This window comes from Hyperolius riggenbachi, chromosome 12, assembly GCF_040937935.1.
Source record: "Hyperolius riggenbachi isolate aHypRig1 chromosome 12, aHypRig1.pri, whole genome shotgun sequence".
NCBI classification, from domain to species: Eukaryota; Metazoa; Chordata; class Amphibia; order Anura; family Hyperoliidae; genus Hyperolius; species Hyperolius riggenbachi.
Window position 1 is genome coordinate 41,476,932 of NC_090657.1, and position 20,653 is coordinate 41,497,584.

Below are 20,653 nucleotides of genomic sequence, written 5' to 3' on the forward strand. Positions count from 1 at the left end.
TCTGCATTTGTCTTCACTCTGTATGTAAGGATGAGTGGCGCCCCCCCCCCCCCCCCCCCACTGCAAGGAGGCATGTGCACAATGTCACGCGATGGGCGGGAGAGGGGCGCAGACAACGCACCGATCTGTGTGATCGCCCGCCCCCCCCCGCACATACCAACACACGTGCCCTCAAAACTCACTTTTTCCGTCAAGCATAAGCTCTACCTTAGGCCAGTTCCAGACCTGTTGACCTTGGCCAAGTTCCACTTCCTACCAGATAACCTAAAACCTAAAACACACTGCCTCTTAGTATGATTAATGTATGCTACCTCACCTCTTGTTTCCTCCACTATTCCTTTAGATTTCAAGCTCACAAGGGCAGGGCTCTCTCACACTTTTGAGTTTTGGGTTTTGTTAAAGGATACCCGAAGTGACAAGTGACATGATGAGATAGACATGGGTATGTATAGTGCCTAGCACACTAATAACCATAATGGGTTCCTTTTTTTCTTTCACTGCCTGGAAGAGTTAAATATGAGGTATATAAGTGGCTGACTCAGTCATGACTCAGACAGGAAGTGACTACAGTGTGACCCTCAATGATGAGAAATTCCAACTATAAAAGACTTTCCTAGCAGAAAATGGCTTCTGAGAGCAGGAAAGAGATAAAAATGGTCAATAGTTCATAGATTTTAGCTCTGGCATACTTCAATGAATGTGTCATTAAGCAAAAAAAAAAAAAAAAACTGTTAAAACTGAAAAAGTAGATTTAAACATAAAATAAAACTGTGGAATATCTTAAAAAGTCATTTTTAGGAGAAGGAAGATAGATACAATTGTTTATTTCATTAGTTTATTTTCTCTTCGGGTGTCCTTTAAACATTTATGCATATCAATTCTGTCACTGTTATTACCAATTCTGTGCTTTGTACCAACTCTGTATTTTGTATACTGGTGTTTACCATTGTCTGTAGTATTGTGTACCCCATGTTTGTTTCTTACTTTGTACAGCACCACAGAATATGTTAGCACTTTATACATCAATAATGATAATAAATGATAAAGGTCTCGGTGTGCAGACAAACTTTTCTCTATTTTTAACCTTAGCTTTCAATACTTTGAACAGCCCCATAAAAGATGTGGGTAGGTAAAAGCAAAAAAAAGAAAAAGAAAAGAAATAATAATAATAAATGATGAATTAGATACATACTTGAGGAAGGCTGAAAGCAATAGTTCCTGGCACCACAGTGTGATGGGTCTTTACAGTGAAGATGTACCGATGGTTTGGGGAGGTCCTCACGTTCACTTGCCTGGAAATAAGGGAAGATAAAGCTGTAGGTCAGCACAGTGTCAAGAAGAAGCAATACAGCATGTGTTTTTATCACTACAAAAACGCATTTGATGAGTTATCCAGGCAAAAAAAATAATTCATACACATTCTTACTTCACAATCTATAGTGAGGCTAAAGGTGGGATCTGACTGGTTGCCACATACAGTTATTCATTCACAAATTAATATAAGACATTATATTTTATCTAGAGGAAGAAAGACACCACACAATAACGTAACTAAAGCCCTGTACTAACAAAATACCGTAGTAGCAGTACGTTCCTGCAGAGGTCACTACAAAGGATGTAAAATGGACTCCGAGCACCTCTCATGGGCATGCCTTTAAGCCAGACGACTTCAACAAAAGTCGTGCTATGCCCCCTCTGGAGCGGCCTATTGCAACAGCCTTTTCACTTCCTCTTCCTGCTTCATTCAGTGATACACTTCTCTAACAGAGAAGACAGGGGTGACCCGGAAGTTATAACATAGCCAAGATGGCAGATGCAATTTTTTTAAATTGAAATCGAACGAAAACTATTTGGTGTAGAACAAGCATCAAATGAAAGAGGAGAGCACAAGCTACAGAAAGGTATGCATCTTTAAGTACTTTGCAGTACTGGTCGGAGTCTTAAAGGCATGCCCATGAGAGGTGCTCGGAGTCCCTTTTACCCACGGTGGTTTATTGTAAGCCAATGTTTGGCTATAGTTGTAAGCATTTTACTATGCTTCTTTTTAATGTAAAGATATTTAAAACTAAAAATCACTACAAGAGCCTCAGGTCCAGTTGTATTTGCTGACAGCCCTAATCAGCTACATTTGCATTACGTTATCAGAGAGCTATGAATCATCACAGAGGCAAATAGGGACAGGCTTCTAAACGTCTGAGAATCTCATGGAATAAAAGTCACAAGACTAAAATACTACCCTGCATTTAAAAGCACATCAACAGGACCCTCAGAAGGCAACACCTCAGGCTGCTTTTACACTTATGCGGTGCGGTGATCCCACGGCAAGGTAACCTGCCAGGGGATCACTGTACAAAATAGTTCTTCATATGACCCTGCGGCAGAGTGCCCCTACAGGGTCATAAGCATAGGTCCGCCTCCGTTCAGTGGTGTACTTCCTGCTGGACAGGAAGTACATCACTGGGATTCCAGTCGGTCAACACATGCGCACAGCACTCCATCGTTTATACTTATTGCGCTGCCTTAGAGTTGCATTATTGCATAATCCGTGCGGTAGGCATTGACTTAACAGTGGTAAGTCAAAATGCCATAGTGTAAAAGGGCCATCAGTTTAGTTTAATTCTGCTCGGTTTTGTTTATCTCCTTCGACACAACTTTCCCAGGAAGTACCTAATTCCTATCCACTGATAGGGAGTAGACTGTCTTCCTGCACATTCCTTACGTTGCAAGAATGTTAACTTAGTGTCCCTATTCTGTAGGCCTGCACACCCTCCTGCATGCAGTAATCTCCAGGATCTCACTGCAACTCATAGCCTCGCAAATGGATAGTGACTGAAGACCAGTCAGTATGTTCTCTGATCATGTGACCCCCGAGATTACTCCAATGGGCTATTCACAGTGATGAAAGAGAAAGTTCCTGTTAGAAACATTTTCCCTGGTCCCTTAAATAAATGCACAGAGTAGGAAAGAGTCAATCGCTAAATGGCCATGTGTAATTGGCGGAATGCTGAGGATTTTCACAGTTTCTGAGAATTATCTTAACAAAAACGCTTCTCGTTGACTGGCGTTCCACACATTGTTCCATTTACAGATGAAGTGTGTGCAAGTGTAATTGCAGCTTTCAGAAGTAATGAGAAGGGGTGGGGGGAGACTGGACTTTAAAATTCAGGAAACCACTATAATTATCAGGCAATCTTAACAGGGCTTTCCGTACTTAAGCAAAGTGTTCCGATGCAAAACATATTTCCAAAAGTCACCCCCAAGGCAGTCCATGTCATTTATCAAACAGTCTGGGAAACTGCATGCCTTGTGTACACCAATCACAAGCTCTGCTCCTTGCTTGATGAATGCCGAGCAGACTCCATTTGTTGCCATGAGCAACCTCCAAAAATGCTGCTATCAGACTCTCTGATAAATCGGGCACATTGATAATATCTGAATTCTTCTACTGGTACAGCAACTTGATTTTGGGGATTACTAATACACATGGTAAAAAAACATTTTCAACCATTCCGGACTAACAGTCTCTGGCCCCTTGAAGAGCAGTGACATTTTTTTTTATTATTCAAAAACAGAGCGGTGATCACTATGATTGTCTCACAGGGTCAGGAGCCAATAAATCAGCCCTTGACCATCGCACAAAGCTCTGCTGTCAGCGTGACTGCAGAGGGATCAGGCTGCGGCAACGACATCGCGGTTTGTACGCGAGAGCGAGTGGATCGCGTTGCGAGAGTGAATGAAATCTACGCCCAGGCAGGTATAACAGCTCCCAAACAGAGCGTAGATCACTGCCATTCAGAATCGGTTAAATACTGAATGTTGCAAAAAATATCTGATATATCACAAAATTAAGACAGCATGGCCAGGCTTAAATTCAATAGCCTATCTTTATTAGAAAAAGGATGGTCCGACCTGTGGAAAGCTGGAGGGCATCAGTTCTGGCCATGAGCACATAGCAATGTATTCCTCAGCTACAGCCGAGCAAACCATAATTTTAATAAGGGGAGGGGAGGTGGGAAGAGGGTGTGTTGCATGATAGATCAGATTCTGGCAGGCAGAGTAAGGAGGGGAACAATGAGCTTGGTCATTTCCAATTAAAGTGACCTTGGGAGAGACCTGTACTTATGCTAGATCCTTGGCCAAGATGGAGAACAATGGCCACCTCAGCTGAGTTCAGTCTAGTATGTGTGTAAGGCTTATACCATACAGGAGACTAGAGCATGGACTAAACTCTGAGAAGAAGGAAGCCAACTGCAATGTAAAGGTAGCCATACACTGGTCGATTTGCCATCAGATTTGACCAACAGATAGATCCCTCTCTGATCGAATATGATCAGAGAGGGATCGTATGGCTATCTTTACTGCAAACAGATTGTGAACCGATTTCAGCCTAAAACCGTTCACAATCTGTGGTGGTGGTGCTGCCGCAGCCCCCCCCCCCCCCCTCGCATACATTACCTGCTCCGCCGGCGCGACTGCCCCCGGTCACCGCTGCTCCGTCTCCGCTCTGGTCTGGTCTCCGGGTCCGGCATGCTTCACTTCCTCCTGCCCGGCAGGAAGTTTAAACAGTAGAGGGCGCTCTACTGTTTAAACTTCCTGCCGGGCAGGAAGAAGTGAAGCATGCCGGACTCGGAGACCAGACCAGAGCGGAGACGGAGCAGCGGTGACCGGGGGCAGTTGCGCCGGCGGAGCAGGTAATGTATTGCCGTTCTATTGCGTCGGTCGTCGGGCACTCGAACGCCGCTAACGACGCGCTCCCTACCCGCGGGCGATCGACGGTAATTTTCCGCACGGAGCGATCGACGGGATCGGCCGAAATAGATCAAAATTTAGCGTGTAGCGGGAACGATGTGACAGCAGATTCGATCCCAGTGATCGAATCTGCTGTCGATCGGCGGGGAATCGGCCTAGGTGTATGGCCAGCTTGAGACTGAGCTAGAAGAAGAGACTGAGCTTCTCTCCAGGTGTTTTAAAAATGATTTAATATCGGCTAATCAGTGACTTCTATGGGCAGACAAAAAGAAGCTCTCACACAGAGTGCTTACACAAGACTAGGAAAGCAATTGTGTCCATTACATTGGGCTTGAAATACAACTATTGCGGACTATTTAATAAGGTGTTATAAGGCCGGTAATTTGTTACTTACTGTCCAGACTGGAAATCCTTTTCACTGACAACGGCACAGTTGGTAAGGGAGAGCTCGTCCGTAGGACATCGCGCTGCGTGCATAGTCTGCAAGGAACAAATAAGACTTTTTAATTACAGGGTTCAATAAAATAATCATCATCATTATGTGAGCAGCATACACTAGAGAGGCAGAACTATCACTTAAATCTTCAGCAAGGGGAATATTTACCATGTAGTCAACCAGCTTACTCCCGATTAAAGCGTGCGATCAGCACAAATAGACAGTAACAGGTTTTATGGACAGCGACTTCATTGTCAAGTTTAAGTGACCTGGTGCCCATCCTGAGCACCTCTGTAAACCCCTTTACATGTGCCAATTCCCCTTCGTGATCATTTCCTTGCTGTGGTGAAGGGGCTTGCGTATCACAATGAAGCAATGATCGCCAGCTATATGAGTGTCTCGGGGGGAGGGGGGGTGGGGATCAGCTGGACAGTCACTGTTCTGTCATTCAGCTACCTCAGCCTGACTATATGGGCTGGAAAGCCGCCATCACCTACACTCTCGTCATGGTGCGCACCAGTCCAGCACGGCCGTCACTACACAAATAGCTGTTTGCAGTCACTGCATACCTTTCACTGCATCTTTGACTGCACATTGCAATATACCTGGCAGTCAGTGCATACTTTTCACTTGAATGGATGGCAGACTTGCCCTTCATAACAGATTCTCGTTAAAGGATTTAAAGTTGATTCATCTCATATAAAGCAGGGCCTCGAAAGTCCTCCTGTATTGTTATTTTTGGTCACTACCTCGGGACGTGCATGCCATGCCTGCTGCCTTCCTTGGATGTGTGGTAGCCGTTCCTGCTCCTTTGCCCACAGCGTGCCTGCTGCCTTCCTTGGATGTGTGGTGATGGTAGCCTTTTCTTAGGCTCCCACTCCGGACCGGAATCGAACCAGGATTCCCCGGCCATTACCCGTGGTCACCATGCTACTGAGAAAGTACCATCAAAAGTTTCACACAGTTGAATGAATGGCAGACTTGCCCTCCATAACAGATTCTTGTTAAAGGCAAGTGGTGTCATCTCTGGCACACAGCGCTGGCTCAAGGGTCCATCTGACCACAGATGCCAGGTCTTCAAAGCACGGTTAGGGCAGGTACATTACTTATACAGCAAATGGGTCCTTACTTGGATGTGTGGTGGTGGTAGCCGGTTCTCAGGCTCCCACTCCGGACCGGAATTGAACCCCGATTCCCTGGCCATTACACGTGGTCACTCACAATGGCAGACTTGCCCTCCATAACAGATTCTCGTTGCAGGTACTGAACAGCCAGCAGAAAATGTAATTTTAAAAAATAGATGTAAGCTTTAACAATGGTAGAGAAAGCACCATGGAAAGTTGATAAGGCAATCAGACATTACCTAACCATACATCACTGAGTGAGGAAGAGCAATCCTCGCCATGGTGCGCACTGCACAGTAGTCCACCACGGCCGTCACAACACAAACAGCTGTTTGCGGTGCGTAACACAGTGAGTTTGGTGTGTCAGTGTAAAGCAGTACTCTAATTACACTCCCTGATTGATGTATACACATGCAAGAGATTTTAAAGCACTTTAGGCCTGCAATTTAGCATTCAATGTGATTTCTGCCCCTAAAACGCTGCTTTGCGTCCAATCCAGATTTTTCCCTGGGAATTTTGGCATCTATCCCACTCTGCCATGCCCCCCTCCAGGTGTTAGACCCCTTGAAACATCTTTTCCATCACTTTTGTGGCCAGCATAAGTGTTTCTAGTTTTCAAAGTTCGCATCCCCATTGAAGTCTATTGCGGTTCGCGAAAGTTCGCGCGAACCAAACTTTTGCAGAAGTTCGTGAACCCGGTCTGCTAACCGAAAATCGGAGGTTCGGGCCATCTCTGGTATGAAAGACCTAAAGCTGGAAAGAATTACTACTGAAGCTGCACTTGTGATTGGATCATCAGGGCCGGCCCAAGCTGGAATATATCGTGTGGCTTTGGGTGACGTTAGGGGCTGCACTTGAGGCCTTCTAGATTGGTGATCAGACCATCACATTTATATGCAGTTTCTAGATATATCCCAACATGCTGCTATTTTTAAACAATGCCCCCCCCCCCTCCCCCCTCCCCCCCCCCCCCCCACTGTTGTAATTTCATCCTTTCATTGATACAATGTAAAACCGCAGAGCCTACTGCTTTTCTGGAAGAGATTTATGTTGGGATGTGGAACACACAACAATCCATCACATTATGCTGAGATAACCTGAATAATGGCAGTTGCTCCCCACCCCTCACGAGAGTAGTAATGCTGGATATATGCTGCAGGCGTACTGCTCATCTTCGCTCCATAGAAGGACACTAGTATTGGGCTGTGTCAGGCTGTTTATGAGACACAAATCATCTGAAGAATACAAAACAGCACATCAATGTCCGACTCTCCTCAAAGTAGCAAGCAAAAAGCATCAAAGCCTAGTACAGATGTGTACAAGAAGAATCGGTGCCGGGAGACTTGGGAGCAGGATACAGCCGGTATATGGCTGATCCTGCTGCTGTACAAGTCCCGGCCGTGTTACATAATATTCCCCCTCTAGTTCCACGTGGATAGTGGGGAATGATGTAATTGGGCTGGAAGCCGAATTACAGTGTTTTAAATGTAACTTCAGCTCCATCTTCTGATGGCGGAGAAGTTACACTCTGTGCGCTGTTATAGCCATAATACGTATTACGGCCTATGGTGGCGCTGGATGCGCCCAAGTCTCCCGCGCTGGCTTCTTAGTGTTCGGTACAAATAGACTTCTGTCTCTCAACCAGGTTGATAGAAAAAAATATCAAACACATCCTGCTGCCATTGCCTTGTGTAGTGCTGGCTTCACAGACATCAAGAAGTCATCCAATTGTAAGAAGCCATTTGCTATTGTAATCCTCCACAACTAGAGGCCTATATCTTGCTTAGTGTGCATGTCTCTATAAAATATCAAAACCACCACGAAAAGGGTAGAAGACTGCAAAACAATAGAAATATTGGGGGGGGGGGGGGGGTCCTCTGGTCAGATGAGACTAATATTTAACTTTTTGGCCACCAAGGAAAATGCCATGTCAGGTGCACACCCGGCACATCTCATAACTCCAAGAACACCATCTCCCCAGGGAAACATGGTGGTAGCATCACGATGTGGCAATTTTTTTTTCTTCTGAACAGCAGAGAGTGGAAAACTGGTTTCGAGTCGAGGGGAAAATGGATGGTGCGAAATACAGGGCTATTACTTAGCAAAACCTGTGTCACTCTGCCATCGATTTAAAGAAAATCTGTAAGGAAAAAAAAATGCCCCTAGGGGGTACTTACCTTAGGAGGGGGAAGCCTCTGAATCCTAACGAGGCTTCCCCATTCCCCTCCGTTGCATTGCCGGGACCCCCCAAATTGCGACGAGGTAAATTTTTACCTACCGCGATCCTGCGCAGGCATACTAGCTGCTCTTCATTCAGGTTAAGGCGGAAATAGCCGAACCCGATCGATCCGCTCTACTGAGCAGGCACGAGTCCTTTTGCGCCTGCGTAGTAGAGCGGATACAATCGGGCTCGGCTATTTCCGCCTAGCCTGAACCAAGAGCTGCTACTGCGCCTGCGCTGGATCCCGGCAAGGAGAATATATCAAGCCCTGTAAAGCTTGTCAGGGGAGGATTGGGTGATGATTCGGGGAAGCCAACGCTGGATTCCCTGCAGCTACAGGGGAGGGGACAGCCTCACTAGGACACTGAGGCTTCCCCCTCCTGAGGAAAGTATCTCCAGAGGGATTTTTTATGTTACAGAGTCTCTTTAAGACTGGGACAGAGATTCACCTTGTAGCAGGACAACAACCAAAAGCATACTGCTAAAGCAACACTTGCGTGGTTTAAGGGGAAACATTGTAATGGGCTGGAAAGGCCTAGTTAAAGTCCAGACCTCAATCCAATAAAGAATCTGAGGTCAGGCTTGAAGATTGCTGTTAACAAGCAAAAACCATCCAACATGAACAAGTTGGAGCAGTTTTGCCTTGAGGAATGGGAAAAAATCCCAGTGGCAAGATGTGGCAAGCTGACTTATCCAAAGTGACTTACAGATTTAATTACTGCAAAAGGTGACTCCACAAAGTTCACAGTTATTTTGTCCTATTTGTTGTTTGCGTCAAAATAGACCAAATAATACATCTTCAAAGTTGTATTTGTCTTCTGTTAATGAAATGGCGCAAACTCTCAAAAAACCCATTTTAATTCTAGGTTGTGGGGCAACAAAAATGGAATAAAGAAAAAATGCAAGGGGGGTGGGGGGGGGGAGATACTTTTGCACGACACTGTACATGCATTACATATACAAAATTCCATCTCTGCTTTATACGGTACAGAACAATTCTATCCTATTTTCCTCAGTTGTTTCATGGCACTATGATAGCACAATTCCTCAAATACAAGAATAGGTGGTATTCGTACATATGGGTTTAGCAGGGTTTCTCATGTCTTATTAGAACAGGTGTTATCTTTAACAGTAATCAGTTGAGCAAAGTACTGTTAGGGTCCTTTTACACTTAATCAGTTGGTATGCGTAAAGCTGGCCACTAACTGTCCAATTTCTAGCGAAAAATCGTTCGAGCGATCAGAAATTCTGATCGGACGAAAAATCGTTCACTACACCATCACCTAACCAATCATTGCTTCCTATCTGTCACGACCACCAAGAAAATCCAAATTTTCGTTCGACGAAAATTCATTCGGGCGACATTTTTTTTCACTTGTTCATAATCGATTGTGTCCACCAATGGAGATTATTTACAACCAATTCGATCAGAATTTCTGATCGCTCAAACGATTTTTCGCTAGAAATTGGACAGTTAGTGGCCAGCTTTAGTATGCGTTTTTTCCATAGCAGTGCATTGGGAAGAAGATTTAAGTTAAAACGCGTTAAGTGTAAAAGAGGCCATAGGGAAACATGGGCATTACTTTGAAAATCGGTTTTCTTTTAGTTATAACTGAGAGCAACTGATTAAGTGTAAAAGGGACCTTACAGAAAGAGTGCCTCAACAAAAAAATAATTAAAAGCGCATTCTACAGATTACCAGTAATTGCACCAATACCTCAGCAGGGTAATTCCCAAAGAAAAAGACACATCAAATTCTAACAACAGGTTTCCTGAAGCATAGAGCAGTCTTAATTGAAAAGTAACACTTAAATGGCTTGATATTACTAACTCTGTTACTTTTTCTGTAATGAACATTTAGCCGGATCTGGACTTGCAAGACAGGTGTGGGGACTGCAGCCCCAGATAAATATCGTGCTGGATAGTGACACTCAGGTTTTTATTTTTGTGTGTTTTTTACATTTCACTTCTTGTATACGGTCATATATTTGTGATTGGAATAAATTATTGTTATATATTCTCATGCACCCCAGAGTCAATTTTGCTTCTTTTTCTACTATTCTCTTTTGTTGGCATAGTGCATGAGAATACATGACTTATTTTGTAATGTATGACACTTCCGTTTCCTATTAGTCCATTGTCTCCAATACACCCATATCTGTAATGGCAATGCTTTCTAACAGATCCTAGCCAGAGCTGGACACTGCTTTCTCTGGATGCTCGGGGTCACCCTTTAACCTGCAGCCTCTGCTGCTGCCAGAGAGCTTGGAGCTCTCAGAGAATTCACATCAGCTCCCGCTATCATCCGATTAAATGAAAACTAAAGAGACCTTTAAAGCTCCCCACTCTCTACATGATTGAGCAGAACATCTAGACGCAGCATTAAGTGCCAGTCACTTAAACCCCATGGACATTCCAGCAGTCCCATCCGGCATTTCCCAATGTCATCCCAACACGACACTAGTCCTCATTCTGTACAAACAGCTTTCTGGTGCTGTATAGATCTCTCGTACAGCAATAGTTTTCGGATTATAAATCTAAGAAATGTTACTGCTAAGAATGGAAGAAAAAATGATTCTGCAGTTTAGTACTTAGTAGATTATCAACAAGGATGCCAGATGGGGAAAAATGACCACAACTAAGCCAATCGCCCTTTGCTACCTCTAGATGCAGACCCCATGTCATCCTTGGTTTTTAACTGGCAGGATTAAGTGTGATTATTTGTACACTCAGTGTAATGTTATTACAAACCGATGTCAGACAGAAGCAGTTATCATAATACAGGACTTGCAGCGGTCACATGCTTAAAGGGTTAAGCTGAGGTCATGATCAGGAACACAGGTCAGATCATCTGCTCATGGGACACAGAGGGAATGAAATCCTAGAGGCTTTAGATACATTTCTGTAATCGGCTGACTGATTAAGACCATAAGCTTGTCAACCTAGACGCCCGCCTTCTAGTACTGAGAAGCCTGTGGTGGATATGAATATACCACACGTCTTGTCTTAGATGTATAACTCACAGGCAATGTAGAGAAACACAAATTAACATGTAAAATATCCATGTATTTCAGTGTCGGACAGATCCCAGGAGATGGGCATTCAATAATGCCAACATTGGCAGCATTATCAAGCGTTTCCTGCAGCGGTGGGAAGACACAGCTGTTCCCCAAGGTCATAAAGAAGCAAGCTACTTGCAGCAGAGGGGCAATTGCTCAGTACATGAGTTGGTAGGAATACACGAATGGTAGGATTATAGAAGCGGACATACGTTTTCTCTTTAAAAGTGCCACTTGCCTGGTTCACTTGTTGATACTTTGGATTCAGTACTGTAACGTCCAAGTCGCATGCCTGCAACATGTCGTAGGTAGGGGTGGTTAATGTTAGCCGTAGGTAGAAGGGTTAGCGTTAGGCTGAGGTTGGTGAAATATAGTGACAACAAATAGCAAGGTGTGTAAGTGGCTGACTGTCTTGCTTTAAAGACAATATTGAATCATTTACACCACTCACAGCCCTTCAGAGGGACTCGCATTCTAATGTCCAGACTCATTTGAAAGCCAAATATGTTTATGGAATGTGTGTCAAAATCAGGGCTCCAGGAGGAAACCCATACAAACATGAGTAAAACATACAAATTCTAAGTAGTGACTAGGCTGGCGTTTAAACCCGGGACTTAAAAAGAAACTGTTGTAAAAATAGCATAATTCATAAAATTGCTTTTTTTTTGCAATATTCACTTATTATTATTATGTCAGTGTTTGCCCATGACAAAATCTTCCCACTCCCTGATTTACATTCTGAAATGTCTCACTGGTGGTTTAGTACTGTCAGGTGATCTGTATGTATCTGAATGTTCATTACTGAGAGTTCTGCGCACAGAGAGAGATACTGCTTGCTTGGCAATTGGAAAAAGCTATTATTTCCCACAATGCAATGAGGTTTACAAACAACAAACTGTCAGGACCATGCTCTTGACATGATACCGTCATCCCTGATGATCTCTTTGAGAAAAGGTAAAGATTTCTCATGGGAAAGGGGGTATCTGCTACTGACTGGGATGAAGTTCAATCCTTGGTTATAGTTCGTAAAATATGCATGCATTGTATAGTAATAATGATAATTATTATTACAGCAACTGTGGTACTACGGTTTAACAATTTATGGGCTCTTTTATGCCGACTACTGCCTGGAAAACTAAAACATCTTTGATTGTTTACTAACGTCTTGACTAAAAGAAAGCACAGTGTGAAATATGAAAGAAAATTAATGCTACACTATATCAGTCTTGGAAGTAGAAATACTACGGTATTTTAAATATTTTTTAACATTCATGTGCATGCAAACCACATTTATAATCAATGGCAGTTGAAAAGTTACAGCAGAGCCTCCTCTGATCAGCTGAAAAGTTACAGCAAAAATAAATAAATCGGTGTATGTCTGAGAAGGAAGCTGAGCAACACAGGGAAGGTGTGTGGAAGTATGTGAAATCTCATTACTGGTTTAAGGTGGCCATACACTGGTCGATTTGCCATCAGATTCGACCAACAGACAGATCCCTATCTGATCGAATCTGATCAGAGAGGGATCGTATGGCCACCTTTACTGCAAACAGATTGTGAATCAATTTCAGCCTGAAACCGATCACAATCTGTGGAGCTGTGATCGAAACGGCTGTATATCGGCGAGAAAATCATTAGGTGCATAGCCGGCCTTTGACCTGTGCGACCAGAGCGGTCGCTCAGGGCGCCGGTTTCCAAGGGGGTGCCTATAGCTGGCTACCTTTACTGAGGGCACCAACACATGGCTACTTATACTGGAGGCACCAATACCTGCCTACCTGTGGGGGCGATGGAGACCTTCAACTTACTTCCTATACAGGGGGCACCTATGCTTGGCAACCTATATTGAGGACACCTACACATGAGATACTTTACTGAGGACACCTATACTGAGTCTGAGGGGTTTTTTTTCTTTTTATTTGGGGGGGGGGGGGGGGGCGCACTGCAGCTATAATGCGTGGTGCAAATTGTCGTTGCTGTGCTATCATTCTAAATGGGGGGGGGGGGGGGGGCACGTAACTGTCGCACTGATTGTTTTTATTAATATTCTTGAAAGGTTCTACCCTTCATTTTTAAGTATATTTAGGATAATGCACTCTTTCCATCCATTTGTGGCTATTAATAGTATTTTTTCTATGATACATATGTGACGTGTCACAGAGATCTGAGCATTTGGCATGATGTGTCACAACGTCAGAAAGGTTGGGAACCACTGTCCTAGGAGATATATAGGATGAAGGGGGGGGGGGGGCACAAAAATCAGGTTTCGCTCAGGGCGCTGTGAAACCTTAGGCTGGCCCTGGTTAGGTGTATGGGCCCCTTTAGTGGTACTCATAATTTCTGAATTATGTGGTAATAGCCACAAATATTCATATCACTAAAGCGATACCCAAGTTTAATCACATGTAAACAATTACTAAAAGCAGATCTTTGCACATAACTATACGTCTGAATAGAATGTACATTTACTTCCCCTTCAGCATCACCACCACTGAAAAGATGTGCTAATATGTTAGTTTTGCCAACAAGCATGCACAAATGTGTTCAGTGACATACAGTAGCAAGATAAAGTATGTGAACCCTTTGGAACTATATGGATTTCTGCACAAATTGGTCATAAAATGTGATCTGATCTTCATCTAAGTCACAACAATAGACAATCACAGTCTGCTTTAACACCACAACAAAATAATTAAAGGTTTCCATGTTTTTATTGAACACACCACCATCATCCAGTGTACAAGTTCTGTCCTGATCACCTTACCTTCATCCAGTGTACAAGTTCTGTCCTGATCACCTTACCTTCATCCAGTGTACAAGTTCTGGCCTGATCATCCTACTGCCATCATCCAGTGCACAAGTTATGGCCTGAAACACCACAGCACTGAAACTGCCCTCATCCAAATATGCAACCACCTGCTCATGGCAAGAGACAGAGGAGAGTGCTCGATCCTCATACTGCTAGACCTTTCTGCAGCCTTTGATACAGTTGACCATGACATCTCGATAAACAGGCTACAGGAATACTGCGGCATTGATGGCATAGTTCTTCAGTGGTTCCAATCCTTCTTGAGTGGCAGAACCCACAAAGTGTCTATAGGGCCCTTCCTGTCCACCCCTGTATCACTTAAGTATGGGGTGCCCCAGGGCTCAATCCTCTCTCCCCTGCTTTTCACGATTTACATGTTACTGCTGGGAAAACGAATCCAAAAACATGGCCTGACATACCACTGCTATGCAGACAACACCCAACTATAGCTTTCCTTCAAGCCTGGTGTGACAGACCCAACTCTAACTATAAACGCCTGCTTACGTGAACTACAGAAATGGATGAATGACAACTGGCTGAAACTAAATGCAGACAAAACTGAAGTCCTTCTGATTGGAGGGCAGAGCATGATAACAAAACAACTTAACTTGCAGTCTTCATCACTGGGAATAGGAGGCACGGATCTACGCAGCTCTAATCATGTGCGTAGCCTGGGAGTTCTAATTGATGGGAATTTAAACTTCAGAACTCAAATCTCTGCTGTGGTGAAATCATACTATTTTCACCTAAAGAACATTGCAAAAATCAAGCACCTCATCCCCCCAGAAGATCTGCCAACCTTAGTCCATGCCTTCATCACATCCCGACTGGACTACTGTAATGCTCTCTACACTGGCCTTCCAAAAAAGGTCTTGTACCGCCTACAGCTGATACAGAATACTGCTGCCAGACTGCTAACCAACCAACCCCATCACTGCCACATAACACCAGTCCTGCACTCCCTTCACTGGCTACCTATAGAATGGAGGGTCCTATTCAAGATCGGCCTACTGACATTTAAATCCCTGAATAATCTGGGCCCTGGATACATGAAAGATATGTTGCAGCTGCGTAGCAATCCCCGTATTCTCAGATCCACAGGTTCTAATAATCTAGTCATACCCAGAGTACACTTGGAAACAAGTACTGGCCTGATCATCCTACTGCCATCATCCGGTGTACAAGTTCTGGCCTGATCATTCTACCTTCATCACCCAGTGTACAAGTACTGGCCTGATCACCCTACCGCCATCATCCAATGTACAAGTTCTGGCCTGATCATTCTACCTTCATCATCCAGTGTACAAGTTCTGGCCTGATCACCTTACCATCATCCAATGTACAAGTTCTGGCCTGATCACCCTACCGTCATCATCCAGTGTACAAGTTCTGGCCTGATCACCTTACCATCATCCAATGTACAAGTTCTGGCCTGATCACCCTACCGTCATCATCCAGTGTACAAGTTCTGGCCTGATCACCTTACCATCATCCAATGTACAAGTTCTGGCCTGATCACCCTACCGTCATCATCCAGTGTACAAGTTCTGGCCTGATCACCTTACCATCATCCAATGTACAAGTTCTGGCCTGATCACCCTACCGTCATCATCCAGTGTACAAGTTCTGGCCTGATCACCTTACCATCATCCAGAATACAAGTTCTGGCCTGCACTGGATGCTGAAGGTAGGGTTACCAGACCAGAACTCTGATTACCACCAGCATGCATACATTGCACTCCTTTCCTGTTAACATATATACATACATCAACATACCCTCTCTAGCAGCATCATCTTCTATAAGTAGCACCATCAATAATACAAAAAGAGAGGACTGAACAGCTTTAGTCGACCTATATACACCTCATTACCTACATTGCGAGTGAAAGGACCGGACTCTGATCCAGCAACCTGTCAGATTCCAGGAGCCTCATTCCACAGGAGGTTACATTATGGGCAAATGCTTATCCTTTCGGATGCTTCTGAAGATGCTCATTAGCAGTGATATACAGCAGCAGAGCCTCACCTGCCCCAGGCTTGTTCAGACCATTATCCAGCACAATTCACAATCCTTTTATTTGACTCTTTATATAACATCCCCCAGCTTATCTATAGGTTATGCCGGCCAAGTTTATGGTTTTGTGTCTCCTATTAAAGTGTACAATGATTTATTGTAACTAAAATGCAGCAAAACACCAGAGAGATCTCAAGCTCACTGCTGTGGAACATACCCTGCGGTGCTCCGTGTGTGATTACACATCTTAATAAGATGAATAAAAAGGCTGAGTGAGGATGCAAAAGAGCTAATGGGAAATTATAGCAGAACTTCAGGCAATCGGCGAAATACATGGGAAAGGTACCGGTATTCTAATCTCAATGGGCTCTATTCATAAAAAAGTTGTGGCGAAAAAACTCCTAGAGGGAAAATACAGCAGCGGTGTTTTAGACTTCTGGGTGGTAATTCATAAAAATGTTGCCAGCTGTGATGCAAGTGCGGAGATCTCCTGCTGAAGGCTGGCGGTAAGCTTGCGGAAACACTTACGCTGGCAGAGTCCCTCCGTGCACTGCTCTCTCTGGGAGGTCTGTCCCATTCACTTGTATGTAATCTGCAGGCTTCGAGGAAGCGGTATTTCCCGTCCACATACCGCTTCCTCTAATCTTTATGAATGGCCATTTTGTTACTTTTTTCTAGATAAATCTAGAAAAACACTGGAGAGGGCGGAAATTTCTAACTCTGCTGGGGGATTGTAGATTTTCATGCGGGAACAGCTTTTATGAATGCCCACTTTGCTAAGTGGACGGGAAAATCCGCTGTTTTGAGCGGAAAACTTACGGTAACCTTTTATGAATACAGCCCAATCAAATAATTTCCTCGCTGTTCAGTGCATCAAATGAGAGATGTGCAGCAGCCCCTGCAACAATGTCCAGCCAATCAGGAGATGTTTGCTGGGTCACATGGCTGCTGCTTAGACTGAACAATGTGATGATGCTGGTTCACTGTCCAATCAGCAGGCTGCTGCAATGCTAAATAGAGAACAAGGACGTTACCTAACCGATTGTGCAGTGTGGTAGAGAAGTCTGAATCACATGGACACAGAATGGGCTTAGAAAGTGAATTCTAATTCAATTTAGCATCTTGACTTTATTGCAGCATTTAACGGCCATCCGCTTCACACCACAAACTGTACAGAGCATCGGAATAATTTAGCATCCACAAAACAAACCAACCACTTATGTTTATACAGCAGCAAGTCCTCATCTTTGCAATCTGTGAATGACAAAATGGCCAGAGCCGCCACTCCCCCTCCCTGAATTACATCCCTAAGTGGGAGTGGCCAAAGCAGCCACATTCCTGTGTAGCGCGGAAACCTGGCAGCCCATTATAAGAACAGCCCAAAGGTCACCATGTGACCCCCAAGCTAAGGATTTAGTGCCCTTTCAGTGTGGGTTGCTATAAGATTGCAATGTAGACGAAAAGTTGAATAGTGTGGTAATATTGCAGTGCAACCATATAGTTAGGCCCACAGTACAATGAAAGTACGCCTCACTGCAGCTGTAAGTGCACGCAATACCATGTTAATGCACAGCATGCTGTGTCTTACTACGATGGAACCCACCGCACTCAATGTGAAATGCCCATAGGAATATTATCACGTTACAGCGCAACAGACTTGATGTGCAAGGGCCCTGAATTATAGAATTTACAGCAATCTTGCTTTGTGGGCCCTTTCACTCTGAGTCCGTCGCATAGTGTTGCTTCCAAATAGAGTGCGGTCCTGATGTAGAACCGCACAGCATGCTGTGTGTTAGCCAAGTAACGCATGTGTTTACAGTAGCAGCCAGGCATACTTTTATTATGCTGTCTGGTCTGCAGTGGTAACACGCAGTGTGCCTTTTTGGCTATGTTGCTATGCAACTGACAGTGTGAAAGGGCCTGGCTGTGCTGACGTGATCAAATCTAAATCTTGGAATTGCACTTTATCTGTCTGAAGTGTAATGCTAACAGGGAAAAGCAGCTGTATAGAGTAAGCCTTTGCTTCAGTTTTCTCTATTTCCTGGAGGAAATGCTGATGTGGCACATTGAAGTAGTAGCGCTAAGCCTTCTTTACACTTTAATTAGAGCTGTGACTGGACCTCTGCAGAGAACATGAAAAATAGCATCTGCAGAGCAGCATAATGAGGTCATCTTCTTGACATGTGATATTTGAAGCGAACCTGTTATGTTAAAAGCCAAACACCCACTTCCCCCAACCGCATACATCACACGATGTCTGGGAGAACCTACAAATCAATTTTAAAGTGCAACTGCAGCCAAAACGCACGCGTAAGTTATTATAATTAGTTAGTATTCATATAGCGCAGACATCTTCCGCAGAGCTGTACAGATCAGGCTTGTCACTTCAAGTGAACCCAAGGTTAGAGTGATATTGAGGCTGCCATATTTATTTTCTTTTAAAAGGACACCCAAGGTGAAGATTAGCTAATGAAATAAACAATTGTATCTATCCTCCTTCGCCTAAAAATGACTAAGATATCCCAAAGTTTTATTTTATATTTAAATCTACTTTTTAAGTTTTTACTGTTTTGTTTTACTGTATTTTTTTGCTCAATGACACATTCATTGAAGTATGCAAGAGCTAAAATCTATGAACTATTGACCTTTTTATCCCTTTCCTGCTCTCAGAAGCAATTTTCTTCTAGGAAAGTGTTTTAGGGCTCTTTTCCACTATGAAATGCGAATCGCAAGCAAGTCGCAGGCTAGTGGAAAAAGGCCCTTATAGTTGAAATTTCGTATCAGTGAGGCTCACACTGTAGTCTGACCCAGTCCTGACTCAGACAGGAACAGCCACTTACCGTACATACCTGGCAGAGAAAGAAAAAAAAAAGGAACACAACCTAGTTATGTGTGCTCGGCACTGTACATACACGTCACCTCGGGTATCCTTTAACCACTTGAGGCCCGTAGGCTTACACCCACCTAGTGACCAGGCTATTTTTTACAATTAGGGCCACTGCAGCTTTAAGAGGTTGCTGCAGGGCCATACGAATTAGCACACAAATGAATCCTGCCCCCCCCCCCTTTTCTGCCCACCAACAGAGCTTTCAGTTGGTGGGCTCTGATCACTGCTTTAAGGCTTTGGGGGTTTTTTTTAATAAATTTAGCCATTTTATTTATTTAGACTAACCCCCTCCCTCCCCCCGGCAGCCAATCACAGCGATCGGCTCTCATAGACATCAGCCTATGAGAGCCGATCGCCCTCTGAGTCTCCCAGGAGGACAGCTGAGTGTCCTCTCCTGCGTCCTGTTTGTCTACTGTGATCTAAGGAATTCTCCATCCTTCAATTTGAAAATGGCCATTGGCCCATAACAGCTTCCTGGTCAGCACACTGTTAAAGACTGTAATATGGCCCACTTGAGCCATAGGGAAACATAGACATTACCTTGCACATCAGTTGTCCTTTCAGTTATAACTGAAAGCAACTGATACATTACTCACAGCAACTGATATATTTAAATTCTTACAAAATCTTGTCAGAACTGAAAAGAATCATAAGAAGAAAATTGTGAGCTTCTGAGAGAAAGTGACAGTGAGGCAAGTATGTAATACTCATTTGCAGTTACAGGTCCACTTTAACTGTCCCTCAGAGGGGCTTACAATCTAATCCCTACCATAGTCATATGTATGTGTGTCATATCAGTCATATGTATGTATCATAGTCTAAGGACAAGTTAGGTGGGAAAGCCAATTAACTGGTCCATGTTTTGGGAGTGTGGAAGGAAACCGGAGTGCCCGGGGGAAACCCTCACAGACACGGGGAGAACATACAAACTCTGTGCAGATATTGCCCTGGTTGGGATTTAAACCGGGGACCCAAACATTAGAAGCCCTGGCGTATTGAATCTGGTAATTTGGGTGCTGGTAGCGCTAGGTAGAAATGGGCGCTACATGGACCGCAACGTTAACTGTCCGGAGGTGAGGGAGTAAATGTTGAAATATTGGGATGTTAGGCATCAGTAGAGGGAGGTTTAGAGAGGGAATAGGGTCTGGTTTAGTGTTAAATATTGCAAGATTTTGGGGTGGGGGGGTTGGGAAGGGCTTATGTGAGGATAGGGTTAGGTTTGGAAACAGTAAACTATTGGTAACCGTGACATTTTACTATCAGAATTACCACTGCTCAATAGTAGAATATCGGTAATTTTACCATTTTTGGCACCCAAATTATGGCGCCGCCCTTTTTAGTTGTATGCCTGGCA

At 44.0% G+C, this 20,653-nt stretch overlaps 1 protein-coding gene across 2 annotated transcripts in view; it reads right to left on the bottom strand.

The window, feature by feature from the left end:
* NSF (N-ethylmaleimide sensitive factor, vesicle fusing ATPase) overlaps positions 1–20,653 on the bottom strand; it is a 180,676-nt gene that overhangs the window by 112,970 nt on the left and 47,053 nt on the right. For both annotated transcript variants that reach the window (XM_068263403.1, XM_068263402.1), the window contains exons 2-3: positions 5,144–5,229; positions 1,193–1,292 (exon numbers count right to left, since the gene is read on the bottom strand). In XM_068263403.1, the coding sequence (XP_068119504.1) occupies positions 1,193–1,292; positions 5,144–5,229 (186 nt within the window). The remainder of the gene's footprint in view (positions 1–1,192; positions 1,293–5,143; positions 5,230–20,653) is intronic.